The 22,453-nt window shown below is 43.6% G+C and overlaps 1 protein-coding gene across 4 annotated transcripts in view; it reads left to right on the top strand.

Annotated features, from left to right (window-relative positions):
* The window catches only part of LOC311238407 (ATP-dependent RNA helicase DDX3X-like), a 126,036-nt gene extending 104,296 nt beyond the window's left edge, over positions 1 to 21,740 (top strand). For all 4 annotated transcript variants that reach the window (XM_084326461.1, XM_084326460.1, XM_084326459.1 and 1 more), the window contains 5 exons: positions 11,647 to 11,828; positions 12,440 to 12,557; positions 13,502 to 13,655; positions 15,299 to 15,420; positions 15,816 to 21,740. In XM_084326461.1, coding sequence (XP_084182587.1) covers positions 11,647 to 11,828; positions 12,440 to 12,557; positions 13,502 to 13,655; positions 15,299 to 15,420; positions 15,816 to 15,895 — 656 coding nt within the window. In that variant the 3' untranslated portion in view covers positions 15,896 to 21,740. The remainder of the gene's footprint in view (positions 1 to 11,646; positions 11,829 to 12,439; positions 12,558 to 13,501; positions 13,656 to 15,298; positions 15,421 to 15,815) is intronic.
* Positions 21,741 to 22,453: the final 713 nt, after the last annotated feature.

Genomic DNA, 22,453 nt, shown 5'->3' with positions numbered 1-22,453 from the left:
TGACAAGCTAACTGGATAAAGAGCTAGGGTTAGCTGCTACATGACAAGCTAACGGGATAAAGAGCTAGCATTAGCTGCTACATGACAAGCTAGCTAGGGTTAGCTGCTACATGACAAGATAACTGGATAAAGAGCTAGGGTTAGCTGCTACATGACAAGCTAACTGGATAAAGAGCTAGCATTAGCTGCTACATGACAAGCCAACTGGATAAAGAGCTAGGGTTAGCTGCTACATGACAAGCTAACTGGATAAAGAGCTAGGGTTAGCTGCTACATGACAAGCTAACTGGATAAAGAGCTAGGGTTAGCTGCTACATGACAAGCTAACTGGATAAAGAGCTAGGGTTAGCTGCTACATGACAAGCTAACTGGATAAAGAGCTAGGGTTAGCTGCTACATGACAAGCTAACTGTATAAAGAGCTAGCATTAGCTGCTACATGACAAGCTAGCTAGGGTTAGCTGCTACATGACAAGCTAACTGGATAAAGAGCTAGGGTTACCTGCTACATGACAAGCTAACTGGATAAAGAGCTAGCATAGCTTTTTTTTTTTTTAAATAGCTTTTTACAATAATGTTTATTTTTTTAACAATACAAAATACCAGACCGATTTATGAATGGTTGTAATAGTAACTGATGCAGAGATAATTTCCTTATGAGTAGGGCTGGGTTCAAATCCATCTTCATTTGAATATATTAGATTAGACGGCAATATACAATGTGCAGGTGATTAAACTGGGTACAAAATATACAATTTATTACTACTGAGTGTAGTGCTAATAAGTTGTATCTACAGAGTTGCAGTATAATATGTACAGTGATACAGGTGTAAGGTAGTAGTCATATTGGCCAGCAGCATAACTAGTACATTTACATTTAGTCATTTAGCTGACGCTTTTATCCAAAGCGACTTACAAGTTCTGTACGACAAGTCATCAGGAAGGGCACAACTCTTATCAGCTGAGTAACAATGTTCATCAAAGTGTTGAGTGCTACAGTGTAGGTTAGTATATTAGGACAAGTGCATGACAGTAAGGTTAGTTTCTTTCTTTTTATTTAAATTTTTTTTAGATAATGGTTGAAGTGCGTCTTTAGTCGACAGGATAAAGAGTAGGATGTGTATAGATTAGGGATGCCCCGATCACGTTTTTTGCCACCGATACCGATCACCGATCGTCGTGAGCCATATCGGCCGATACCGATCGTTTTTGATTAAAAAAAATAAAAAATTATTTTATATAAAAACATTTTTTTTAATTTATTTTTTTTAAATAAAATATATATATTATATAATTAGACTTGTACTTGTATTATCTGCGAGACATTGCCACCACGCAACAAGCTCCACTGTCTGTCTGTACTCTAGTAGCCTCCAGCTACGGCCAGGATTCTCCGGAGCTGCAGCTGGACCTATACTCGAGTAGGCTCGAGCTACGGCCAGGATTCTCCTGCGCTGCAGCTGGACCCTATTGGTATAACGTTACTGTTCTTAGCAAGCCCTCAGCTTGAATACGCATCGAATCAGTGTTATAAGACATTGATATCAGGAGCTATCTGTAGCTACTGCTAGCCGGATCTATAACGTTAATACAACGCCTCAGTGAATTATTTAGTTCAATGGGACATTTCGTTTTGAACAGTGAACTAACTTGCGCTAACGTGAGCTAGCTGAGGTATCATACACGTCTCTACTAGACTTGCTGGAGCGTTTGTTGATGTCAGGAGCTATCGGTAGCTGGCCGGCTAGATACCGTTCGGTTAGACAATGCCTCATCATGTATTAAACTAAAAGTGAATAGTTGACTGGGTCATTTTGTAACGGTAGCTAAGCTAACGTTAGCTCAGGGAGACGCCGTCCTCCCGTGTCCCGTCCCACTAGACTAGACCCGTGTTTACATGCGTGCGGGAGGGGCTGGAGGGATGAGCAGACGCCGCACCACCCGGTGTCTGAGACAGAACTCAGCGACAGCGAGTGAGATCGGTTTTGACGATCGGCGAAAATAAAGCATTATCACCGATCACCGATCGCATATTTATACTGATTATCGGCCGATAACGATCGGGGTATCCCTGGTATAGATATAGTATCTACAGATATGTAAAAGGACTATGTGCTGGTAAATATAGACGGTAGGGGTGTAAAGGTACACGTATCCGTACCGAACCGTTTCAGTGTGTACCGTACCATACCTAACGGCTGTGTACCGAACGAATACAACGGCATGTTAACCACTAACGACCGCCCACCGGGGGCTGTTTTTTTTCCGCAATCTAATATAATAATTATTAAAAGAAATGGACAAGTCGATTATTCATTTCAATATAGAATATTCGTTGATAGCCCTACAAGTACAATTAGTTACTGCACACTACATCACCCCTGAGTGGAACATGGAAAGCCAAACTTTCCCCCACTGTACCGAAAACCCGTACCGAACCTTGACTTCAAAACCGAGGAACGTACCGAACCGTGGTTTTTGTGTACCGTTACACCCCTACTAGACGGGTGTGGAAAGATATATATGCGGTGAGAATAAATATATAATTATATATGGTATATACAGCATTATTGTACATGCTATCTTACAGAGCTATGGTTAATATACAGATGTATAAGTATGTATATAGAGGGGTTATGTGCAGGTATATTCAGACAAATATGTGTTAAATATAGAATATAAATATGCTGTATACACAGCACTGTTGTACATGCTATCGTACAGATTATATGGGTAGACTATAGTATGAGGTGGGTCATTATGATTATTACTATAATTATAGTAATACAGTGTAGGGCCGTTGTAGACAGTGAAAGCAGTAGGTAGGTATAAATTGAGTATAGGCAACAGAGTTCAGAGTCGTACAGTATGGGTAACAGAGCAGCCCTAGGCTGCAGGCAATGGAGTCAGAGTTCAGAGTTTATATGGTGGGAGAGCGATGCTGAGGGAAAAAAGCTGTTCCGGAGTCTGCTTGATTTGGAGTGCTAACTGGTCTCTTGTGCTGGGTCTTGAACCTGGGTGTAGAATGCCTTGCTCAGTGGTACCTGGGTCTTGAGCCTGGGTGTAGAATGCCTTGCTCAGTGGTACCTGAGTCTTGAGGCTGGGTGTAGAATACCTTGCTCAGTGGTCTCTTATGCTGGGTCTTGAGGCTGGGTGTTGATGCCTTGCTCACTGGTACCTTGTGCTGGGTCTTGAGGCTGGGTGTCGATGCCTTGCTCACTGGTACTTTGTGCTGGGTCTTGAGGCTGGGTGTTGATGCCTTGCTCACTGGTACCTTATGCTGGGTCTTGAGGCTGGGTGTTGATGCCTTGCTCACTGGTACCTTGTGCTGGGTCTTGAGGCTGGGTGTCGATGCCTTGCTCACTGGTATCTTGTGCTGGGTCTTGAGGCTGGGTGTCGATGCCTTGCTCACTGGTACCTTGTGCTGGGTCTTGAGGCTGGGTGTCGATGCCTTGCTCACTGGTCTTGAGGCTGGGTCCCACGATGAGGGGGGAAAAAATCACATTTGTTTCCCTGACTTGAAAAGTTTAATAAACTAAAGCAGCGGATGAACAGAATCACCAGCGTCTCCTTCTGACAACACAGTTCCATTGAACAGCTCTCATTCATGGAGATATAGAGTGAGAGTGAGATATAGAGTGAGATATAAAGTGACATAGTGAGAGTGAGCATTGCTCATGACACCATGTGAGTCAGATGATCTTCTTCTATATCGACTGTTCTCATCTATATTGTGTGTCGGGGATGTTGACTGTTGTCCGGTGTCTACCACCACCTAGAGGCTGTGAATTATTCAGTAATGGTAAATGGAATGCAGCTTTTAATTTTTTTTATTTAACCGGGCAGATCAGTTAAGAACTAATTATTATTTTCAATGACTGCTTGGCGAGAGGACAAAAGGTGCCCTCAAAGGGTAACGGGGGAAAGGGGACAAAAACATTTAAATAAAATAAATAGAAAAGGGCGGCTACGTGGCGTAGTGGGCAAGGCGCTCGCCACAAAATGCTGGAGACGCTGGGCTCGTCAGTTCGAGCCCAGCGCTCCACATTTGCTTTCAGTTTAGCTGGTCGTCTGTACTAATACACATTGGCCGTATTAGGGGGTGGGAAACTGATAATAATAATAATAATAGATCAAATTTATATAGCGCCTTTCATAGAACCCAAGGTCGCTTTACAATCAGGACAAAAAATAGGGCAAGGAAAATAGGGGGGGGGGGGAAGAGGGGATGAGGGAAAGTAGGGGATAATGGACCTAATTTAATCTAAAACTAACTGATGGGGGAAAGCCTTGGTGAAGAGGTGTGTTTTTAGAGCGGATTTGAAGGTGTCCAGGGTTGGGGTGTTGCGGATTTCGGGGGGGAGGGAGTTCCAGAGGGTAGGGGACGCCACGCTGAAGGCTCTGTCCCCAAAAGTCCGTAACCTGGTGCGAGGGATGGAGAGGAGACCTAGATCAGAGGATCGTAGGTTCCGGGATGGAGTGTACTGGTGGAGGAGATCAGACAGGTACCGGGGGGCGAGGGCATGGAGGGATTTGTAGGTGAGCAGGAGTTTGAAGGTGATGCGGAACCTGACTGGAAGCCAGTGGAGATGGATGAGGGTGGGGGTGATGTGCTGCCAGGGCTTGGTGTGAGTGAGAACCCTGGCAGCTGAGTTCTGGATACTGTCCAGGGCTTTGCTGGGTACCCCGAACAGGACTCCATTACAGTAGTCCAACCGGGAGGTGACGAATGAGTGGATCAGGGTCTCAGCCACAGAGTCTGAGAGTGAGGGTCGGAGCCGGGAGATGTTCCTGAGGTGGTAGAAGGCAAACTTGGTGACAGATTTGATGTGGGAGTGAAATGAAAGTGTGGAGTCAAGGGTGACGCCCAGGTTACGGACTTCGAGAGACGGGGAGATGGAACAGCCGTCAACGTGGAGGAGGAGATCTCCAACCTTCCCGAGCAGTGCCTTGGGGGCCACAACCATGAGCTCTGTCTTTTTGCTGTTGAGTTTAAGTAATTTGGGTGGGGATCGGGCGTTGTGGACAGCGACTCCTACAGGTCGGTTGGTGCGCCTGCGCAGTAGAATCAGGAAGTGTCGGGGGCAGCGTGAGCCTCCCACACGTTACTCCTCGCCACTGAGAGATCGAGCTGCGCAGGTGAAAAGATGCGACAGGGGAGGGTTGAATAGGATGATATGAAATTGGGATGGGAGAAAATATAGAAAATGGGAGAAAAAGTGGATAAAAAAAAATAGAAAAGAGACGGATGGTACATGCATCACAGAAGTAAGATAAATAATTAACCCCTTAAGGCCGATCTTACCTTATTTCATGTCATAAATAGATCAATACAGTCCGTATTAATGTTGCGTTTCTTTTTCAAATGTAGCCAAGAGTAAAGACCCTAACCCTATCAAAACAGCTTTAACGTGTATATTTTCACTACTAAGTTTGTGTACCAATGATTTATGAGCTTATAAAAATCTCTGTGCATTGCACCGGAAAACAGACTATTTAGACGCGAGAAGAAGCAGCACTCATGAAACCGTTGTAGTCCTAAGAAAGAGGAGACCCAGGGCTTTCGATGGACGTCGACATTTCATAAAACTACACTACCCAGCTCACACCAGCGCAGTCAAAACTGCAGCCGGCTGACATGAAAAAATATTATATTGACATGAAAATTGTGATTATCTTCACACGGGTAGAACAAACCTAAACGTTATTGTCATAACATACAACATATATTCTTTCTTTACCTTTCTGTGTACCGGGCGCCTGGTGGTACTAAATCCAGATTTAACTCTGCCATTGGAAAGAGGAGATTTGGCCCGATCCATAGATCTATGACTTGGCCATAATAAGGTAATTTATAGGCGTGATATTCTATATTAATATTTCAAATTTCATGTGTCCGAAGAGAAAAATTCAGTACTGTATCCACAAAAAAAACTGTAAATCATTGCCCTTTGTTCATTTGCTTAGATTTTATGTACACTTGATCTCAAGAAGGTGCTGAATGAGAGTTTTTCACTTTTGGTTAATGTTAGCATGGTGTTATTCACCGTCAAAGATGGGGGAAAAAATTGTATACATGAAGCTTTCCAAAATCCATTTCCTCATCCACCGCAGTGCATTCTGAAGTCTGATTCACTTCCCGTTTTCGCTCGTCAACTTTCACCTAGTTCCATTATTTGCACCCCCCACGTGGGGTATCGTTGGACACCTACACTCGTTGGCTACAACGCTGACCAATAATTTTTGCCATCAGCGGATGATTGGCAGTTCTGGAGCATCTGGAGTCCGGGGTGGTCATCTGACGTGCGACCCGTAAAAAGACGCTCGCCTGACATCGTCACGTAACTAGAGAACCGAGGCACAGATTTGCTCGAGTGAGGTGGCGTTTGAACGGCAACAAATAGATCTTTCGAACAGTAATATTATATGTTCGGCGAAAAATGCAGCCCAGAGCCGCGACTTGCGTGTGTTCCGCTCGTGCACGGTACCCCACCTGTTAAGAGTAATGTCTTTGTACTCCATGTATAGGAACTATTCTCTAGGTGTTTAATGTATTTATGTCTACAGTGTAGATAGAAACTACTCTCTAGGTGTTTAATGTCTTTGTACTCAGTGTATATAGGAACTATTCTATAGGTGTTTAATGTCTTTGTACTCAGTGTATATAGGAACTATTCTCTAGGTGTTTAATGTCTTTCTACTCAGTGTATATTGGAACTATTCTCTAGGTGTTTAATGTCTTTCTACTCGGTGTATATTGGAACTATTCTCTAGGTGTTTAATGAATTTGTACTCAGTGTATATTGGAACTATTCTCTAGGTGTTTAATGTATTTGTACTCAGTGTATATTGGTGGTTTGGTTTTTTATCCCAAGTCATCCCCACTGAGGTCCAAGACAATACAGGAGACAGCGTAGAGAAACCTGGTAAGACGTTTACTGAGAACAACCTTTCTCCATCACCCCATACTTCAGTTACATTTATTTATTCTTACATATATTACTTTTCCAGGTGTTTTACCAACTCGTCTTAGATTTGATGTCGTATTGATTCATGTTTGAATCAAGTCTGCTTTGTCTGAATCCATCTTTATTCTTCTGACTTTTTAATTGAATAAGGTTTTGTTGGAACGTTTGTTGGATTGTTTTGTTGTGCATGTCGTTTCATCCGTCGGCATGTGTGGTGGTTGTGATGTCGGAGCCTTTAAAGGAGTAGTTCACAATTTTATACCCGGCCTCATTTCATTCTTCTTTATTTCAAATATTTGTCTCTTTTTTCTTCATATTTTCTTCTCTTTTCACCTGTGTTTTTGTCCTATTCATACAAATGTATTTTCCCCTTTTTATATGTACTCTGAACTGTTTGAACTTGTAATCTTGATGGCATTGCAAATGAGGGTAAAACCTCAGTGTTACTTTCTTGAATAAGTAAAGGTTTGAATGAATGATACTGTCAAAGCGCTCTTCCTCAATGCTACATACTGGACACCAGCTGCTCTTCAGTTGACCACAGCACTAACGTAAAGAGCTCTGCAATCAAAGGCTACGTTCACACTGCAAGCCTTGGTGCTCGATTATTTTTTTTTTTGCTCGGATCCGTCTTTTATGGCGAATATCGGATTCCAGTGTGAACGGGTCACGCTCCTGAACTGACCCACATGCGCAAATGAACAACAACGATGAAGTCACAGTTTGGCTAATTTAGCTGGAGGCAGCTAATTGAAAACAATGATTAGGACCATATTTGAAAGTGACCCAAATTAGAATTGAAAAGATCAGATTCCATGTGATTTGTGCTGTTCACAAACAAATGTGATTTCAGCCCTTTTGCCTGCAGTGTGAACGTAGCCAAAGTGCTTTGCTTTGGGTGCTGCGTGGCGTAGGTTTCAGAGCCTTGACTTTACATTAGCTGTGAGCTGCAGGTCAATATTATCAATATTTAAAAACAGTCCTATTGTGTTATTACTTTACTCCCATATCGCCTCCTGTCCCGTCATTCACTAACCACGTCCTCTCAGGACATCCAACACGTCTCTGCTGTCGATCACTAACCACGTCCTCTCAGGACATCCAACACGTCTCTGCTGTTGATCACTAACCACGTCCTCTCAGGACATCCAACACGTCTCTGCTGTCGATCACTAACCACGTCTTCTCAGGACATCCAACACGTCTCAGCTGTCGATCACTAATCACGTCCTCTCAGGACATCCAACACGTCTCTGCTGTCGATCACTAACCACGTCCTCTCAGGACATCCAACACGTCTCTGCTGTCGATCACTAATCACGTCCTCTCAGGACATCTAACACCTTTCTGCTCAGATTGGCCCCGCCCTCTCTTAGCATTTGTGAGTAACGCTGGTGCAAGTCAATGGGCTGTGGAACCATTACCCTCCAGATCGCCTGGAGTCCATTCCATTTACTTCTTGAAGCTCTGGTTATAGTAAGAAGGAGGAATCGGAGTGGTCTTTACTGTCGCATCCTCCTGTTCTGTTGCAGCAGAGAGGAGTGGAAGTCTTTTATAGTTCTGTTGCAACAGAGAGGAGTGGAAGTCTTTATTGTCACTGTTCTGTTGCAACAGAGGAGTGGAAGTCTTTTATAGTTCTGTTGCAACAGAGAGGAGTGGAAGTCTTTATTGTCACTGTTCTGTAGCAGCAGAGAGGAGTGGAAGTCTTTTATAGTTCTGTTGCAACAGAGAGGAGTGGACGTCTTTATTGTCACTGTTCTGTTGCAACAGAGAGGAGTGGAAGTCTTTATTGTTCTGTTGCAACAGAGAGGAGTGGAAGTCTTTATTGTCACTGTTCTGTTGCAACAGAGAGGAGTGGAAGTCTTTATTGTCACTGTTCTGTTGCAACAGAGAGGAATGGAAGTCTTTTATAGTTCTGTTGCAACAGAGAGGAGTGGAAGTCTTTATTGTCACTGTTCTGTTGCAACAGAGAGGAGTGGAAGTCTTTATTGTCACTGTTCTGTTGCAACAGAGTGGAAGTCTTTTATAGTTCTGTTGCAACAGAGAGGAGTGGAAGTCTTTATTGTTCTGTTGCAACAGAGAGGAGTGGAAGTCTTTATTGTCACTGTTCTGTTGCAACAGAGAGGAGTGGAAGTCTTTATTGTCACTGTTCTGTTGCAACAGAGAGGAGTGGACGTCATTATTGTTCTGTTGCAACAGAGAGGAGTGGAAGTCTTTATTGTTCTGTTGCAACAGAGAGGAGTGGAAGTCTTTATTGTCACTGTTCTGTTGCAACAGAGAGGAGTGGAAGTATTTTATAGTTCTGTTGCAACAGAGAGGAGTGGAAGTCTTTAGTGGAAGTCTTTATTGTCACTGTTCTGTTGCAACAGAGAGGAGTGGAAGTCTTTTATAGTTCTGTTGCAACAGAGAGGAGTGGAAGTCTTTAGTGGAAGTCTTTATTGTCACTGTTCTGTTGCAACAGAGAGGAGTGGAAGTCTTTTATAGTTCTGTTGCAACAGAGAGGAGTGGAAGTCTTTATTGTCACTGTTCTGTTGCAACAGAGAGGAGTGGAAGTCTTTTATAGTTCTGTTGCAACAGAGAGGAGTGGACGTCTTTATAGTCACATCTTCCTGTCCTGTTGCGGAGTGGACGTCTTTGTTCTTGGCTCCTTGACCTCGCAGCAGAAGCGGTACAAAAAAACAAGCAAGAAAATAGTGTAAAGATTGTGGCGGCAAAGACTTCAAAATAAAGGCTGGTAACAATGACTTTATATAAGAGTATGTATCTCTTGCAAGAGGAGCAGTACAACAACAAACACACTGCTGAGAGCAAAGTCTCCAGCAGTACAGCAACAAACACCCTATTCAAGCCCTGGCTGACCACAGAGCTAACGTTAGTGTTGTTACCCTGGTAACTAGGGATGGGTACCTTTCACATTTGAACCGGTACCTGTGAATCGATACCGGTACCCAACGGTACCTTTTTTCGGTACTTTAGTCTCAAGGAATTTAATTTAACTACCTGAGTCGTGAAAAAAAATAATCCAAACTTCAAATAACTACAATTTCGACAGTTTTCGGCTTGCCATTGCTCCGACTGCTTTGTTGTTGAATCAAGTCAAATCCTAGGTAAGCATATATTGTGCGTGTGAACGTTGACATGAGAAAAAAAAGTTAATTTTTTTTTTTTTTTTTTTTCTCTCTCTGTATCTCACTTGATTTGATACTCTGTAGTACCGACGTGTTTCGGTTCGGTACCTCAAAAGTACCGAATTTGGTACCCATCCCTACTGGTAACTACGTTATTCAAGCCCTGGCCGACCACAGAGCTAACGTTAGTGTTGTTACCCTGGTAACTACGTTATTCAAGCCCTGGCCGACCACAGAGCTAACGTTAGTGTTGTTACCCTGGTAACTACGTTATTCAAGCCCTGGCCGACCACAGAGCTAACGTTAGTGTTGTTACCCTGGTAACTACGTTATTCAAGCCCTGGCCGACCACAGAGCTAACGTTAGTGTTGTTACCCTGGTAACTACGTTATTCAAGCCCTGGCCGACCACAGAGCTAACATAAATGGTATATGGCTGCATTTATATATCTCTTTTATCCAAACCGCTTTACAATTTTGTTCCTCATATTCACCTATTCACTCACACATTCACACATCGACGGCAGAGACAACCATGCAAGGTGCCAACCTGCTCATCAGGAGCAATTAAGGGTTAAGTGTCTTTCTCAAGGACACTTTGACACGCTGCTTGGGAGGTGTGGGAATCGAACAGGCAACCTTCCGATTACCAGACGACTACTCTACCACCACAGTCACCCCTGTCTGTCTGAGGCCACGGCAGGTCGTCACGCTACGTGGCGGGGAGATGAACTTTCACCCTGCTGCTGCTTCTTAACGTCTGACGTCACAGATGGGGGCGGGGTCTGACATCACAGGTTGGGGGTGGGGCAGAGTGTGAAGCGGGGCGAAAACATCAGCCACTAGGGGGCAGCAAGGGGCTGATGTGTTTTCATCAGGTTGTGCGACGGGTGCTTCCTAGCTCTCTCATCCTAACGATTCCGCATTAGGTGCATGCTCTGTCTAGATCCCATCACCTGGAAGGACGTTTTTAAATGTACTTTTAATTTGTAGGTAGAGGGAATGGTTAAGGTATAGGTTTATAAACATTTTATTGTAATGTAAAGTTACGTACCAGCACCACCACCATGAACTCAACATGTGCTTCTGGGTGATGGCATCTAGACACTACCCTGATAAACCCTCCTACTTGATGGGAGAAATGTGTGAAGCATGTTTGTGGCCTGAATGCCAATTTTTTTTTCTTCAAGTAATACAAATGAAAGACCAATGACGTGAAGACTTGAGGTATTGATTTAATTTTTAAGGGACGTTTGTTTCCTGCTTGTTTTTAAGATGGTAAAACCACCGAAAGGGCTATTCTACTCATCTTTTAGAAGCCAAGAGCATCAGTCTATCCACACTGGAAGCAGAGATATTACTTCTGTCAGTGGGACGTCTGTTAGGCTAAAAGAAACGTTTTTAGAAGGACCTGTTTAAATCCAGTGCTACCCCAGAGATGTTAACTTTTTTTCAGGACGGAGAAATAACTAAAATGAATAAATGTGTATTTATTGGTGAGCTCCACTGCCTCCTTCACGACCTCATATCTTCCTCTTTAACTCTCCTGCAGGTAAAGACTCGTTGACTCTGGTGTTTGTGGAGACCAAGAAAGGTGCTGACGCGCTGGAGGACTTCCTGTACCGCGAGGGCTACGCCTGTACCAGTATCCATGGAGACCGTTCCCAGAGAGACCGAGAGGAAGCCTTGCAGCAGTTCAGATCAGGACGGTGTCCCATTCTGGTGGCCACAGCTGTTAGTATATATCTCTATCTATCAGAACCGGGGCCCATTCTGGTGGCCACAGCTGTTAGTATCTATCTGTCAGACCCATGTCCCATTCTGGTGACTACAGCTGTTTCTGCTTCTCTCTCCTCTCTCTCCTCTCTCTCTCTATCTCTTCTCTGTCTCTCTCTCATCTCTCTGTCTCCTCTCTGTCTCTCCTATCTCTTTCTCTGTCTCTCTCCATCTCTCTGTCTCTCCTCTCTGTCTCTCCTATCTCTTTCTCTGTCTCTCTCTCCTCTCTCTATCTCTGTCTCTGTATCTCTCTCCTCTCCTTCTGTCTCTCCTCTCTCTATCTCTTCTGTCTCTGTCTCTCTCTGCCTCTCTCTCTCTCTGTCTCTCTTTCTCTGTCTCTCTCTCTCTCTCTCTCTCTCTCTCTCTCTCTCTCTCTCTCTGTCTCTCTATATATCTCCTCTCTCTATCTCTACTCTCTCTCTGTCTCTCCTCTCTCTCTCTCTCTCTCTCTCTCTCTCTCTCTCTCTCTCTCTCTCTCTCTCTCTCTCTCTCTCTCTCTCTCTCTCTCTCTCTCTCTCTCTCTCTCTGTCTCTCTGTCTCTCTGTCTCTCTGTCTCTCTCTCTCTCTAGGTGGCAGCTCGTGGTCTTGACATCTCAAACGTGAAACATGTCATTAACTTTGATCTGCCCAGCGACATAGAGGAGTACGTCCATCGCATTGGACGAACAGGACGCGTAGGAAACCTGGGTAAGACGCGTCTCCTAGGAAACCTTTTAAAAGGAGGGAACATGTAGCCTATCTGGGGGAAGTGTAGACAACCTGGCCTGGCCAGATGTTCTGCTAGTGTTACACAGAACCATCTGAGAAACAACCTGGCCTGGCCAGATGTTCTGCTAGTGTTACACAGAACCATCTGAGAAACAACCTGGCCTGGCCAGATGTTCTGCTAGTGTTACACAGAACCATCTGAGAAACAACCTGGCCTGGCCAGATGTTCTGCTAGTGTTACACAGAACCATCTGAGAAACAACCTGGCCTGGCCAGATGTTCTGCTAGTGTTACACAGAACCATCTGAGAAACAACCTGGCCTGGCCAGATGGTCTGCTAGTGTCACACAGAACCATCTGAGAAGTCGTCCTTTCAACTGCTGTTGTCACCATATTGGATTTTCAAACATTGAAACAACAACAATACTTGGAAAGATATCGATATTCAATACCATTCCCATGATCAGTCATGTAGTCAAACTGCAACAACTTCAAGATCCCCGATTGAGTTGCTGTGTGAACAGCACAGTGTGAACATAGTATCAACAGCACAGTGTAGTGTGAACAGTAGTGTAGTGTGAACATAGTATCAACAGCACAGTGTAGTGTGAACAGTAGTGTTGTGTGAACATAGTATCAACAGCACAGTAGTGTAAACAGCACAGTGTAGTGTGAACAACAAGTATGTGTTGTGTAGTGTGTATAGGCTGCTGTAGGAGTTGGCTGATCTTTGGCAGAGTTGTGGTTTCTGTTTGATGGTGATTTTGGAGAGAAAAGGAAAGGGACTATATCGCAAGATGCATAACCGGCGAATATTGTTCTGTTATCAGGGACATAAGTTAAGATATTCCTTTATTGATCCCCTTGAGGAAATGTATCTCACATGACTGTGTGTGTGCGTGTGTGTACGTGTGTGTGTGTAGGCTTGGCGACGTCGTTCTTTAATGATAAGAACGGTAACATCACTAAAGACCTGTTGGACATCCTGGTGGAGGCCAAGCAAGAAGTCCCTTCCTGGCTGGAGAGTCTGTCCCACCAACACCAACACAAGTCTACCAGCAGGGGGCGCTCTAAGAGGTATATATGCTCATAGATACACCAATGCAAGTCTACCAGCTGAGGGCGCTCTAAGAGGTATATATATACTCATAGATACACCAACACAAGTCTACCAGCAGAGGGCGCTCTAAGAGGTACATACACAGGACCATTGAAGACACACACACACACACGACCATTCAAGACACACACACACTAGGCTAGGGCCTGCTGTCAGAACGGTTGGTGTAAAGGGGTCGGCAATAGGCGGCCCACGGGCCGAAATTGGCCCGCCAGCAATCATTTCTGGCCCGTCAGTTTATTTTGAGAATATGATATTTATTTAATTTTCATCATATTATTTTTATTATATGCATACTTTATCTTTTATCCATCTTGAGAGTGAATAACAGGTATAGGCAGTGAGGTGCAATGTACCGTATATATAGGCTTGCTCAAAGTGAGGTGGACAGCGCGTGGTGCTGAAATGGGAAACACAAGTCCATGAAATAAAAACACCAGTTCAGTAAGTCATTCAAGCTTTACCTTTACTCATGACTGACGGCACCACACATGCGTGTGAACAGTAATGCAATTAAAAACAATGCAAAAACAATGCAATTAAACTTTAAACAAAAAGAGTGCTTGAAGAAGCTCTTGAAATGACGGCGCTATAGGTATTTGAATTACGAGACATTCGGAAGTCCATTAGCTCCATTTCCAGTGCAGCCTCATCTAACAAGGTTAACTATCATAATCGATCGTCCCACTATATTCCTTTATCCGTAATTGATCAGTTTCCCCAGTTAGTAGCTAGATTAATATATTTAGCGGAAGTGTCAATAATCGATTGCGGGGGATTCCCCAATCTGGATGCGTCAGTCTCCTCCGTAGACCAGACCGTCTCATTTAACAAGACGAGGCTTGTTTGAGATTCAATAAGTATAATAATAAGTAAGACAACGGATAAGTTTAACGAATTCCATATAAATAGTTAGTTTTAACATTAAACATTAAACCGGTCCGTGGCCGTCAGATAGACTGTTTGCGTGCGCGTAATGTAGGATAGACCTATAGAGAGAGGCGCTTTATAATACAATGGAAAAAAGACAAAGGTATAACTATAATGTTCAGTGCATGTATGTCGTTTACAGTTTATTATGCCACCTATGCAGCTCATTTATTTGGACAGAGTTAAAAAAAAAAATCACTATCATTATATTAAATTAGCCATTGTTTTTGGTTCTGGCCCACCATACAATGGCTTGGGGGGAAATTGGCCCGCGGCCAAACTTAATTGCAGACCTAAACCATGTGTTCTCTGCAGGTTCTCTGGAGGGTTGGGGGCCAGGGATTATAAACCATGTGTTCTCTGCAGGTTCTCTGGAGGGTTGGGGGCCAGGATTATAAACCATGTGTTCTCTACAGGTTCTGTGGTGGTTTGGGGGCCAGGGATTATAAACCATGTGTTCTCTGCAGGTTCTCTGGAGGGTTGGGGGCCAGGGATTATAAACCATGTGTTCTCTGCAGGTTCTCTGGTGGTTTGGGGGCCAGGGATAATAACCATGTGTTCTCTGCAGGTTCTCTGGAGGGTTGGGGGCCAGGGATTATAAACCATGTGTTCTCTGCAGGTTCTCTGGAGGGTTGGGGGCCAGGGATTATAAACCATGTGTTCTCTGCAGGTTCTCTGGAGGGTTCGGGGCCAGGGATTACCGTCAGAACAACACTGCTGGTAACATGGGCGGTTTTGTGGCTCGCGGCCGCAGCCAGACAGGACACGGAGGAAACCGCGGCTTTGCAGGGGGTGAGCATCTACTGTCTGCCACCGCCTGGGGTTAGAGGTCAGGACCCAGGATTCACCTGCTGTTTGTAGGGTTAGAGGTTATAGGTCAGGACCCAGGATTTACCTGCTGTTTCTAGGGTTCTAAGAAGGGACATGGTACTAATGTTACGCCCTTGTTAATTCTTTACATATCTTTGTTATGAGGATAAAGAGCTAAACCGTTTTATAGAGGCATTATTTATTCAGCCAGGAATATCTACTGGTAATAATGATGAGATATATATCTGACTCTGTCCACCATATCTCTCTCTCTCTCTCTCTCTCTCTCTCTGTGTCTCTGTGTCTCTGTCTCTCTCTCTCTGTCTCTCTCTCTCTCTGTCTCTGTCTCTGTCTCTCTCTCTCTGTCTCTCTCTCAGGTGGGTTTGGTAGCTTCTACGGTGGTGATGGTTACGGGGGCACCTACTCCCACTCCCAGGTTGACTGGTGGGGCAACTAGACATCCACCTCCTTTCTCCTCTCTTCCCCACCTCCACTTACTATCGCACTCCTCTATGTTCTGTCCATCCATCCTTCCATCCCCTCCCCCTCTCTCTCCTCTCTCCCCTCTCTCCTCTCTCCCCTCCCTCCCTCTCTCTCCCCTCCCTCTCCCTTCCCCCTTGCTCTCTCCTCCCTTTCTCCCTCCCCCTCTCTCCTCCCTCTCTCCCTCCCTCCCTCCTCCCTCTCTCCCCTTTCTACCCATCCCCCTTCTCCTCTCCCCCTCCCTCTCTCCTCCTCTCCCCCCTCCCTCTCTGCCCTCTCTCCCCCTCCCTCTCTGCCCTCTCTCCCCCTCCCTCCCTCCTCCCTCTAGACGACTCATAGTAAACCCGTAGTACTCCTGTGGTTATTTTCCCCCTGTGTGTTTTTCACAGAAGACACTGTAGTGCTTTATAATATTCCTGTTTTCTTTTTCATAAACACTATATTTAACACAGAAACAATGCAGTGATTCAACATAGTGTTTCAGTAGTGGAATATTACAGAAATGTCTGGGGAATCACTGCAGTGTTTCTGTGATTGTATTATAGAAACACCACGTATATGGCATTTCTATAGTATGCCTATAGTAATTGGTGTGTGTGTGGGGAACCACCCCCCCCCCCCCCCACAGGAATGCTATAGTTCTACTATAGTTTCTTTTTGTATGGGCCCCTCCCAGTAGATATGTCTCTCCAGAGGCAGTGGTCAGACTGGGAAGCTTAAAGGTAGAATCTGTAATTCCATCAAACGGAGACCTCTAGGTTAAAAGATCCCCACTTGGTATTGCATTGTGTTTACATTTTTTGTTTTGTTTTGGTGTGATGAGTGAGGAGGTTGTTATCGCTGGCCACACAAAGTGCAGTACCGAGCGGGGGCTCTCTTCGCCTAGAGGTCGGTTTGACGGCGTTACAGATTGTATCTTTAAGACAGAGGAACACACACACACGTGCAACGTGAGAATCAAAGCAGGGGAGGACATGTTCTGATTGGCCTATTTTGACATTGCTATGGAAACGGAACTTATATTCCTGTAGCGTGAAGAGGGGGAGGGGTAAATGACGCCCGCTCTCATTTAAAAACAAGCTGTCTTCAAAATTACTTTATAAATGACTTTATAAATCACCAAATTCAAACTCGCTCTTCTTCATTTGCGATGTAATGATTGTAGAAATGAATCTCATATCTATGCTTTTGTGTTTTTGTATAGAGCTCCTCATACTGCAGAATATATGGGCTATGAACTGAGGTTATTCTTTTATTCAGAGTCGACATTCAAAACATCCAATTTGGAGTTTATCAGTTTTTTTTTTATAATTTATAACATTGGACTTTTGAAATGATGCCCAACAGATGCCCAACAGAAAAAATAGCTAAATGAGCTCCAGGTCACTAGGAACTGTGTGTCTGGAAGAGAGTTCCAGTGTTAGTGAGTTGATGTCCTTCAGGACAGAGGGAAGCGGAGGATCATTAAGGGAACATGAAAACACTTCACTACCAGAAGCATAGAAGCAGAGCGGCCGATGGAGCAGGGGCTGCTGGGTATCGTAGTTCTCTTCCTCAAATTAAGTGGTGTGTAAATTATGGCTTTTGTAACGCGGAAGTTGTCTAAGGTTAGTCCATAAAATGCAATATATCCTCATAGAGGCGATAGGAATATGAGAATGTTCCGTCTGTTTCCGGGACCAGCGGGGAACGAGTCTACTGCTGAGCTCTATACCAAGCAGCCATTCATGAATCCACATGTCTCGTCCCTCCCTGCTCCACGCTTGCCTTTGGTTTCAGAGCGAAAGCAGTTGACTTGACGACGTACGTCGTGTGGTATGTAATATAGCCTGGGTTTACTATGGTAGCGTTGCAACGGTTGCCAGGTAACCTGGCTTTACTATGGTAGTGGTGCAATGGTTGCCAGGTAACCTGTCTTTACTATGGTAGCGGTGCAACGGTTGCCAGGTAACCCGGCTTTATTATGGTAGTGGTGCAACGGTTGCTAGGTAACCTGGCTTTACTATGGTAGCATAGCAACGGTTGCCAGGTAGCCTTGCTTTACTATGGTAGCATAGCAACAGTTGCCAGGTAGGCTGGGTTTACTATGGTAGCATAGCAACGGTTGCCAGGTAACATGACTTTACTATGGTAGCATAGCAATGGTTGCCAGGTAGCCTACTTGTTAGTTAGCAGCACATGCTTCCAGTCTGACCGCTGCCCTGGCCTCACAGTGGAAATACACTGACTGTTTTTATATTAGAATGCTGAGTCTGCAGAAACAACAGCGTTGCTAACGTGACAGTAGCCGTCTCTAGCTAATGACCACTGTTGGCTATAGGCTTTGCTTCCCCAAACAAACGACAGGAGCTCCTCCTGATTGGCTGAACGGACCATGATGTTCCAAAATGTTCATCATGTTTTGAACTTTTTCTGTCCATCAAAACGAAGACAAACCTGGCGGAGTCGGATTCACCATCAGCCCTGTGCGACAGAAGCACGCTCCTCAATGACCTCAACAGATCAGCCCCGCCCACAGGATCCTACCAGATACGTCTGATCTCTTAGTCCCTCCCACAGGAACCTACCAGATACGTCTGATCTCTTAGCCCCGCCCACAGGAACCTACCAGATACGTCTGATCTTAGTCCCTACCACAGGAACCTACCAGATACGTCTGATCTCTTAGCCCCGCCCACAGGAACCTACCAGATACGTCTGATCTCTTAGCCCCTCCCACATGATACGTCACATTTTTCACTTTGTTTTCTTATGTCACTATGATGTATATATTTGGGCTTGAACTTTGGCGATTTATAAGTAAAATTAGATGTTGTAGAATGGATCCACCCAGTGTTTCCCATACATACATTTATTTATGGCGGCCCGGTACAATATCGCCATCGACCGCCACAAATAGATTTTTTTTTACTATTTAAAATTAGTAAAATCTTTGTAGAGCTGTGTGCAACGAATTTATTCACAGCTGCTCCTCCTTGCCCCGCCCCCTCTCTTTCTGTCTCTCACACACACACACACACGTCTGTGAATAGCCCCTCCCCCATGCGCATGCAGTCACGTGCACTGCTGAATCAAAGATTATAGGAAATTAGGTGTAAAGTTTCAGCGAAATTAAAACTTAAAATGCTTATTCAACAACAGGCCGAATGCTGTTTTCCTGAAGCATCTGTCAAGTGGTCAAGTCACGCCTGCCATTACTGAATAGAGTAGAGTCAAGTCACACCTACCATTACTGAGTAGGGTTGAGTCAAGTCACACCTACCATTACTGAGTAGGGTTGAGTCAAGTCACACTTACATTACTGAGTATGGTTGAGTCAAGCCACACTTACATTACGGAGTAGGGTTGAGTCAAGCCACACTTACATTACGGAGTAGGGTTGAGTCAAGTCACACTTACCATTACTTAGTAGGGTTGAGTCAAGTCACGTCTACCATTACTGAGTAGGGTTGAGTCAAGTCACACTTACATTACTGAGTAGGGTTGAGTCAAGTCACACTTACCATTACTGAGTAGGGTTGAGTCAAGTCATTGACGAGTATTACCTGTCATGTAAAATGTCCTCTTCCAGTAAACAGCACTCGGCTTGTTATTGAATGTGTTTTAATTTTCATTTCTTGAGTGGAGCACCTTATATATACATTTTGGCCTGTTATTTATTTAATAAAAGATGATCACGACTAGATTTGATTTCTGTGGGAAACACTGGATCCTCCTAAGCCAGACAGACTACCTGACCTTTGACCCTGTGTAGCTCCAAACATCAACTCTGTATTCTGTGATGCTTTTGGCCCAATGCTCTCCCACACCACAGAGCAAGAGAGAGAGAGAGTGTGTGTGTGTCAGGGTTGGCATCAATTCACTTTCTAGTCATGAAGATGAATAGATTTTCTTTAAAATATTGTTTTATCCAAACTATTGAGTGCATGATAATGGATGTTCTGTCATCATGATAATGGATGTTCTGTCATGATAATTAGTTCTGTCATGATCATGGATGTTATGTCATGATAATGGTTCTGTCATGATGTCTGTTCTGTCATGATAATGTATGTTCTGTCATGATAATGGCTGTTATGTCATGATAATGAATGTTCTGTCACGATAATGAATGTTCTATCATGATAATGGGTGTTCTGTCGTGATAATGGATGTTCTGTCATGATAATGAAGTTGTTATACTGGTTCTGTCATCATGATAAAGGATGTTCTATCATGATAATGGTGGTTCTATCATGATAATGGATGTTCGGTCATGATAATGGATGTTCTGTCATCATGATAATGGCTGTTCTGTCACGATAATGAATTTCTATCATGATCATGGATGTTCTATCATGATAATGGGTGTTCTGTCATTATGATAATGGTGGTTCTGTCATGATAATGGTTCTATCATTATGATAATAGGGTTTGGTCATGATAATAGTGTTCTGTCATTATGATAATGGTGGTTCTGTCATGATAATGGTTCTATCATTATGATAATAGTGTTCGGTCATGATAATAGTGTTCTGTCATTATGATAATGGTGGTTCTGTCATCATGATAATGGTTGTTCTATCATCAGCAAGTAAACAGCAATTTATGTTCTATGTTTTTAATTGACTGAATTGATCCCAGCCCTGAATTGATTCTGTGTGTGTACTTGCGTGTGTGTATCAGACCTGGGTAAAATGTAAAGCATGCCTCTTGGACACTTTATTTTATTATTATTATTACAAGTTTGGTCTCAATTTACTCTTATTGAACCGATTCAGGAAAGAGATGTTTTAAAATTAAAATGTTTTGAACGTTTGGGCCTGAGAATGTTGGCATCGAACCAACTGAGAATTAATTATTTTCATTGGCAGTTGAACTAGTTTGTCTTTAAATTTTAATGGATTTGATGATCAGTGAAATTACCTTCACCCTGACATGAGTTTCTGTGATATTTAACCCTTTCAGGTGTACAACCTCGTATACGAGATTAGAGTTGAGAAACTGAACATTCCAATTATTTCGTCACGGCTACTGGCCACTGAAGATTTACAGATGGTTTCGGTGGAATTGCGTTGCTGTGGTAACGGCTCGGACCCAAGTTGATATCCTGTTGGCGGTGTTTGGTAACGTCAACAGCTGACGGGATGTCTAATGTAGTCCGTTTTAGAATGTTTGTGGTGTCAAGTTGAAACCATCTGTAGACTGGTCCGATTTAAATTCAAATTCTTGAGAGATAACATTGTATCTGAAAAGCCTACACCTGAAAGGGTAGTCAGGGTGAGCTTGATTTATAGACCGTTTAAGTGGAATGTTTGACGTGTTGCTAGGAAACGGCTTAGACTGCAGTTGACTTCCTGTTGCGGTGTTTCGCAAATGTCGCCAACTGACAGGAAATCAAGTGGAGTCTGTTCAAGAATGATGGTTTTCTGTTTGTTTTTGATCGAGTTGAAACGGTCTGTATGGCTACACACCTCAACAGCTTCAAAAAGTGGACCCATCATTGGCTAGTTAAGGTAAATAAACGCACCTTGTTTTTGTTCCCAGATGTATCCAAATATAGTCGTCTATATTGCTGCCTGGTCAGAGTGAGTGTGAGAGTGAAAATCCCAGCAACGTTTTATAGTTTGAAATGAAACGCCCAAATCAGTGTGTCTGCCTGCTCGTAGACGTAGGCTGGTCGCCCCTAGCGACAACAATAGAGTATAGTTTTTGAGACTTGTAGTTCTTTATTTCACTGCTACAGACAACTGCATTTTCTTTCTCTGTATTGAAAACAAAATGGAGGATCATTTGTTTATGTACTGTGCCTTTAAGAATTAATTATAACTTTTTCCTCTTAATTGTTTTTCTTTCTTTTAATTGTCATACATTTTACCCAAAGGTGGCTAAATTATGTTTAAATGTTATTTAATGTTATAAGAGTTTAAATGTTATTTTTGCTTTATTTCTATTTGGAAGGAAAACAAACTAGGCATGAACTAAATCAAACCTTGGCAAAAAAAAGAGAAAAAAATACACAAAATATCACTGCAGTGTCTCGACTCTTGTGAGTTCCTTATATGTCAATTTAGGTTTAAATCCATCACAGGGACTTCTGATGGGCACATGGGTTCCCAAACATCCTCATGTCCACTACCACCGAACTGATCCTCACTAAGTAGATAACAGACGGACAGTCCTTTCCCTCCCATAGTCCAGCTCAGAGTACAGCTCAGATTACAGACTCATAATCCAGCTCAGATTACAGACTCATAGTCCAGCTCTGATTACAGACTCATAATCCAGCTCAGATTACAGACTCATAATCCAGCTCAGATTACAGACTCATAGTCCAGCTCAGAGTACAGACTCATAGTCCAGCTCAGATTACAGACTCATAATCCAGCTCAGATTACAGACTCATAATCCAGCTCAGATTAGACTCATAATCCAGCTCAGAGTACAGACTCATAGTCCAGCTCAGATTACAGACTCATAATCCAGCTCAGATTACAGACTCATAATCCAGCTCTGATTACAGACTCATAGTCCAGCTCTGATTACAGACTCATAG

The sequence above is a fragment of the Notolepis coatsorum genome (assembly GCF_963971535.1).
Source record: "Notolepis coatsorum genome assembly, chromosome: 1".
NCBI lineage: Eukaryota > Metazoa > Chordata > Actinopteri > Aulopiformes > Paralepididae > Notolepis > Notolepis coatsorum.
This window is presented reverse-complemented; position numbering and strand designations above follow the sequence as displayed.